At 36.8% G+C, this 7,422-nt stretch overlaps 1 protein-coding gene across 1 annotated transcript in view; it reads left to right on the plus strand.

Moving 5' to 3' along the window:
- slc35f1 (solute carrier family 35 member F1) overlaps positions 1 to 6,696 on the plus strand; it is a 153,097-nt gene extending 146,401 nt beyond the window's left edge. Inside the window, exon 8 of the mRNA XM_006626421.3 lies at positions 1,497 to 6,696. Within this exon, the coding sequence (XP_006626484.1) occupies positions 1,497 to 1,721 (225 nt within the window). The 3' untranslated portion in view covers positions 1,722 to 6,696. The remainder of the gene's footprint in view (positions 1 to 1,496) is intronic.
- The last annotated feature ends 726 nt before the right edge of the window (positions 6,697 to 7,422 follow it).

Below are 7,422 nucleotides of genomic sequence, written 5' to 3' on the forward strand. Positions count from 1 at the left end.
GTTGTTCAGGCTGCATTCACAAAATTGTTCTTCCTTAAGGCTCATTCGGATCAAGAGGTTCAGTCAATGTCTCTGACAGTCAGGGGCTCCCCTGTGTGACATCTCTAGCCTTACCCAGCTTCCACAGATACTATGTATTGATGGGAGAGCACATCTTTATAGAGAGGAGCAGCTGTTCGATATCACCGCCATAACCACCAACAGATGTGTCCTCTCAGGTGGTGATTAGCTGACTGCCTGTCACAATTAGCTCTAAAAAGATCCATTGCACAATTTATTTCTAACTGTAACAAATAACTCTTGTAAAGGTCTCTTTTTGTAACACAGGTATTTTTGCCAAACTAGATTTTTCTCTCAGGAAGCTCAAATCTGGTTACAAATAACAACCTGCAGGAACACAACTCACCTCCAGAGGAATTACCAAATTAAAAAGGAAGCATAAAATCTACGTACTTTATTAGAACATTTGTGGTATGAACTAAAGAATGTATTTCACAAGCACACATTTTGAACTACAGTTCTAAGGAGCAGGAGTTGTGCATGAAAGAATGGTTAAAAATCCCTACTGAGAAGAGCCTGAACCTAGTAAAAGCTTTGTATTCTGTATATTGTCAAAGCTACAGGAGAACTGGCAGAGTACTCATTACTTTGTTGTTATTCATTTTGAACATCATTTAGAAAGATGTGCAATTCTTGTTATGTCTCCCGCTCCGTTGGACAGGAGAGGTGGGCTTTGAGGAGGTGATGCACCCATGTGCGAGGCGAATGTCAGAGGAGGCAGGGGAAGTAAAGCAAACCAGGAGCAAGGGCTGAGGAGGGGGAGCTGTGGCCAAGCAGATCGAGAGTGCGCACACTGGGGCCGGGCTGCGCTGTACAGGCATGCGTGCTAACTGGAGAGGGACTGTCTGAGCAGCGCACGCAGGCTGCCAGCATGCTGTCAAGCATTGCTCTTCCAGTTCGTGGCTGTGCAGGCAAAAGCCAAAGCCAGAAAGGTCAGACGAGACACTGTCCAAATCACTGGGGGGAAACCATGAGAGTAGGTCTATCAAGCCAGGATCCAAGCCAAGATACTGTAAATGTTCCATGCTGTGTGGGAAATCCAGTAGGAGAATCAGGAAGAGCTGGGCCAGGAATCCAAAACAAGCACTAGAGACCGAACACAGGAACTGCAACTCTGGAATGTGGAAACAGAGGTAGCAACCAGGGAACCAGGTGCTTGGGAACAAGCAACAAGGGAACACAGGAACAAAGAGAACATTCCAAGGAGGAGACCCTCAGGAACACTCCACTAGAGCCCTGAGTGCGGTCTAACCTGACTTTAACGTTTCGGCTGTGAAGCCTTCTTCAGGTGTCACCGAAAGAGGAGGAGGAGCCGAGATATTGTGTTTCTTTTCTTCTCTGTTCAGCATGGAATAAACCTTTACTTGTTCCTTTAAATTTATTTTGCTGTGTATTACATATAGTTTGCTGACCTGCGTGTGTTTCTGTCTCTTCAGTTTTCAGGACTCTACTTGCTATCTTTTTTTATCATCATCCTGGGGCTGGTCCTGTACTCCTCCTCTTCCACCTACGTGGCCCAGGACCCTCGTGTCTACAAGCAGTTCCGCAATCCCTCAGGGCCAACGACAGACACCCCCACCACTGGGCCTCTGGAGCCATCTGTCACATACACCAGCCTGGGCCAGGAGACTGAGGAGGAGCCACGGGTCAGAGTGGCCTGAGCAGGGCAGGGGCTGGGGCAGGGGTAGGAAGAGGGGGCAGCACGGGGTCACTGCCATCATCCATGGCCCCACCCTCACTGTCTGTAGAGAAAGAAATTCACTGGATGAAAAAAGCAAAACGTAGCAGAAAAACAAAAGTACACTGTGATCACAAACTGTGAAAAGTTACTGGTGACATATGAACATTTTTTAAAATATATATGTATAAGCTCTTGACATTTTTATGATATATAGAAGCATTTGCTGTGGGTGTCCAAATGCTTAATTTTGTGTGTGTGCTGTATATATAAACATAACATTCATAATTTTTGGTTAGGTACTTTGTCAGGGCTTAGAGACAAAATCTGTAGGATGTGCTGTTTAACGTGTCGAATCATCAAAAATTCAAGTTTGCTTATTCTTAGACTTTGTTATGGAGGTACACATGAACACAGTTCCAAAATTTGCTGACTTATAATAAGAATTAATATTACATCATTTGTGCAGAGCCAGTATTCATTGTTAATAACTATTTGATATCTTAGCAGCAGAAAAATGTTATCATATTCCATTTATATGTAGCAATGGCATATTGGTTTTCTTGGTGATATCTGTTAATTTCTGATAGTTCTATACAGTGGGTCTAGACTTGCTCATTTTCAATATATTTTGCCAAATTAGATCAAATTGTAGATTAAATTAAGAAATTCATTTCTTGAAAAAAATGTTTTAGTGCTTTTTCTTCATTATAACCTTGTTTTAATTCAGAATTCTAATTGAAAACAAAATGTTACCTCATGATTATGTAAGGTCAAACCCAATATCCAATATCAAAAAAGACATTCAAATGTCTTGATATAACTTTAAAATGATGCTTCTCATATGTGTATTACTGAGTTTAAAAATATAAAGTGTGGATGTTTTGGAAATGGTTATTCAGTGTTGACATTTGTTTTTTGTCTCCTTCAGTAAATACAAAATTCTGCCCTAACCCTAACCCTCACAACATGATTGACATTGTCTGCGTGAGACAGACATGTCCATTTTCTAGCTTTTTAAAAGCTATTTGATTAATCAGTGAAAACCTTACAATTAGGTGCATTTTCCAAAACCATACAAGTGTTCCTGAAGAACCAGTAGAATCTCAGATGCAACTGTAAAATGTACTTTAAAGGGTCAGAGAAATATTTTCATACTCTTTTCTCCTTTGAAAAATCCGCTTTGAAAATGGGCCAGCCTGAGTTTCTCTTTGAAGAGTCCACTACTGCAAATACAGGGTATATTTGAATTTTATGTATGTGTTTGCATACATATAGTTCTCACCTTGTCCTACTTTGTAGAAAGGTTGTGTAGTTTTAGCTTACATAGAAAAGGGGTAGTCTTTACATAGAAAAGGATCCACTGAAGTCGGCTCAGTGACTACATGGATATTTCCTTCATCTAGTAATTCCCAATAAATATAACCTGGAGCCTTACTGAGCCAATGGAGCATTGCTGAGACATCTTGTTCAGCAGAGCATCTCTTGAGGGAGGCAAAGATGATGCCTATTTTACTCAGATTGACAGTGTGAATTGTATGGACACCTTTCTCAGCATTTTATAAGACAACAGTTCCCGGTCATGCAGTGTTCCTGTGGGATGAGTGCAGCTCTGCCCGTTGATCCCAGGCTCCTTGCACACACAGCACACCTCAGGCTCAGGTCCTCAGGCTCAGCAGAGTCTCACCTGCTGTCGAGGTTCAGAGGGACGTGATGTCACTCACTCGGCGCACTGAGCCCTGCTACACTTGGGAAAGAATAAATGCAAGGATAATGACATTTATTGTCTAACAGAAGGCATTTTTAGTTGCTTATTTAAAAATGTATATAGACAACAGTATTAAAAAAGCACGAGAATACAAATAAATGGAGGTTTAAGACAAACTGTTAGAGGTCACTGGGGCATTCATTTCAGGATGTTAAAATCCTTTTACAGTATGTCTTTGAAGTTGTCTTCCCTTTTGCACATGATGGTATACCAATGGGTTATCTAGAGAACTGCACTTTGGACATTTTTTACCTCCTGAAGATGTTGCATGGTATTCAAAGAATGACAGGGACAAGGTTACATATTTCTTATTCTCCTCAGACTATATCCAAGGATCCCATGCCACAGGTGCAGAACTAGAACGATATCTTCAGACTCAAAAATAAGACCTTATCACCTTTCTTCTGTCTTCTTTTTTAAAGTGTTAATTTTAGAGTTTGAATCTGTCTCAGAAACCTATTAATGATTTGTTCATTTAAATTAGTGAAGTTGTAAAGATGGAACTTGAATGCAACAGTAGCAGAAACAAAACAAAAAGCAGTTATGGCCACAGTCTGATATAAAAATATAAAAAAGATCACTTGTGAAAACCAAAGGCAGCACTAAGTCTCCAGATGAGCTGCACCAAGCCAGTTCTCTTTCTTTCCTTATAGTGAAATTCCTTTCTCTAAATTCAGTGGGGGCTTTATGTTTTTCAAACCATGACCTGAAGATAACCATGGCTGTGTTCCATTATTGTATTCTTCAATAATACGTGGTGTATACATTTCTTGTATTTATATTTTGTAGTGCCCTTTGTTTTGTTTGGTTATATTTTTATCCCTAGCAAATATTTAGTCACAAATTACAACTTTATGGCTATTTCCTTAAACTACAATTTCTATATATTTCTTTAAAATACAATAGTTACTAACAAGTTAAAAGCTACTGATAGTTTACATGTGCCATTTGAAATATTTTTTTTAACAAAATATGAATCCAAATGCCTTGTGTGTAAGGCATTTGTTATAAAGGTTAAGATATAATTTTTGAAGCAGCCATTCCTGTTTTTGCACACTGAGTTAATGTTCTCCAGAAGCACACTGCATACTGAACGTTTAGGTATTTTATTGGTTTCCAAAAAGGAAAACATATTGCTGAGGATTTTTTCTTCATCATAACTATTGTGAGACCCACAGATAAAGTACAGTACATGCCCTTGAAACAGTGAACTAGAATGACGCAAAAAGAGAGAGATAGCATCATTCGATGAAGGTATAGATTAATAATACATAGCAGAAACACTACTGAAAACCGTGCAACCGTCTACTGCAGTATTTAAAAAACTGACTTAGCTGGATGTGAAAGTAAGTCTCAAATAGATTACAGAAGCTTAGTGATCATTTCAAAGTTACTCAATGATAAAAAAAATGTAAAAAGATCTGAAATGTTGTACTTTATTCTAATTTTAAATCATAAATTTGATAAGGTCACAACCATCAAGACGTATGGGAAAACTGCTTGAATGCTACAGTAACACACTTCAGACAATTTTTAAGCTCTGGTATGAGCAGTTGACTGTAAGGCTTATTAGAGATTTTTTAAAGAGCATAATAACAACAAATGCTCTTATTTTGACTTCAGAATTCTTAAAACTCTGATGATATTGGATCTCTTATATTCAAAGACCCAGCTAATAACTCAACCATATAATTCTACACCATCATGTACTGATACCAAAATTCTGCAGTCTTTGGTAAAGTTGCAAGTAAATTTTGATTATGTTTTATATTTTTTATCATAGCATCTTGTATATGCATTTCAAATTAAATTTCACTAGGAGTCTCATACTAATAAAAAATATTACAAGAGTGCAGTTTTTCATGAATCCGTTGTGAATGCATCTTTTCAAAACCATACATGCCTGTGTCTTTATTTAAAAAAAGACTTTAAAAAACTGAAACTTTGTAGGCAGGTGCACTATATGTTCTAAAATTAAATTCATCTGTCCAGTTCTTCCACAGCCAATTGTCTTGGGAAAGGGTTGCTTGCTATATTGTTTCCAGAAATAAAGCAAGATGATTTGACATTCACTTCATTATGACCAATAGAAAATGAATGTGTTTAACTTCGGAAGTTAGGAAAACGGTTTTTGGTATGTTAAACAGGCTATTGTGTTCAACAAATACACAGTACAGTATTGTGCAAATGTTTGAATCTGTTTTGGTTTTATAAAATTGATCTGAAATTTTCCAACACAATAATAATCCAAAACATTGTCAATAGGTTTTAAAGGCGTTTAGAAATCAACTAGAAAGCATATGGGCTAAAAAGGTTTGATTCAGACCAAGAACATATGGAATTGCTCAATTAGATAAAAATAATGGGAATTCAGTGAACCCAAGCAAGTAAAATGTTTTAATGGCACTTAGTGTAAAATGTGCTGTGCAGTTCTCCAGTCAGACACTGGAAATAGTGAAGCAAAGATATAAAATGTTCATCAAATTGTTAATGACTTATTTCGCAATGTTTTCACAGATTTGGTGTTAAAGTGATTTATGTAGCATTTATTAAAAATAGCATGATAACACTAATTGGTTAAGAAACCTTTGTGTCATTTTTGCACAGTACTGTATAGTATGAGGTATACAGTACAAAGAGATGTGCATCACATATCTTAGAAAGATAACTCTCCATTGTGTACTGTATGTAGACTTTGATTTTAAGAAACTAAAACCTCATGCTGGTGTAAACTGTAAGACTGTACATTCCAGCTAAATAAAGAAAAATAATGGAGAATGAAGCTCAACCAGTATTTTGTTTTTTTAAAAGCGCATTTGCCTATATAAAAGACAGCATTTCAGTTTTTGCACCACTATAGTTTTAAAAGAGATGTTGTCTAGTGTAACTTAAACTTATTGTGCTATTAACATTTAGACAAATTTGTGCATCTTATTTTGTTATTTAACCATCGAGGAATGTTCAGAAATAGTTATGTTTACATGCTGTACCCCATGGGTAATTCTCTTTTGTTAAGAAATCCTTATAGAGCACACGTAACTCAAGATTTCAAATGGAAAAAGAAAACCAAAATCTGCACAGTTTCTGTGAAAAAAATATACTTTTTTTATATTTGCATGCTCTTAATGGATTGGCTGTGGTAATGTTAAACCTGTATGATGTTTTCAAATAAATGCTTTCTGAAACTAAAGTAGGTAATTTGTTCTTTACTTATCATCCCTAAGGATCCGAATTGAAGTGCCTACTTCAATAGTAACATACTATGTTGAACCACATAGTAAGAATCTAATGCATCCGTCTTGAGTCTCTCGTGGCATACAGGACTACAGCAGGCTGTCACTCAGAAGCAACAAAACTAACTCTGAGCATCTTTCATCTTGTCACGATAAACGTGTTCAGGCTAATGTTACACGTTTTAGTTTGCACACATTTAACACTAAAAAAGTCAATTTATGGAAAATGACTTGAGTTTTACCATGCTACATCAGCCATTAAATAATTTAATTATATAACGTGTAACTATCTGAACAATATGTTAAGAACTACAGTATATACAGTAATAAGTTTCATCACTCAAACAAACCCATTTTCTGAGGCGACATTCCCAGGAATGTTCCACCTTCAACATTTCTCCTTAGTGGCAATTTAATTTTTTCTATGTGGGCGTGTGTTTACTTTACATTTCAGAAGCTACTGTACATTAGTTAATATGTAATAATAATAATATATATTATTTTCGAAAAGAAAAATGGAAACAATACTGCTTAAAAGAGTATTAAGAGTATTAAGATGCTGAGATGCTTACCTTTTCTGTGTGTCATAGTGAAAGGCGAGAAGTGAAAACCAAAAATTATGGGGAAAAGGAGATACAGAAACTGAAGAAAAGATGCTTACAGTACATCTTAATACCCCTAAC

Source organism: Lepisosteus oculatus, chromosome 2, assembly GCF_040954835.1.
Source record: "Lepisosteus oculatus isolate fLepOcu1 chromosome 2, fLepOcu1.hap2, whole genome shotgun sequence".
Taxonomy (NCBI): domain Eukaryota; kingdom Metazoa; phylum Chordata; class Actinopteri; order Semionotiformes; family Lepisosteidae; genus Lepisosteus; species Lepisosteus oculatus.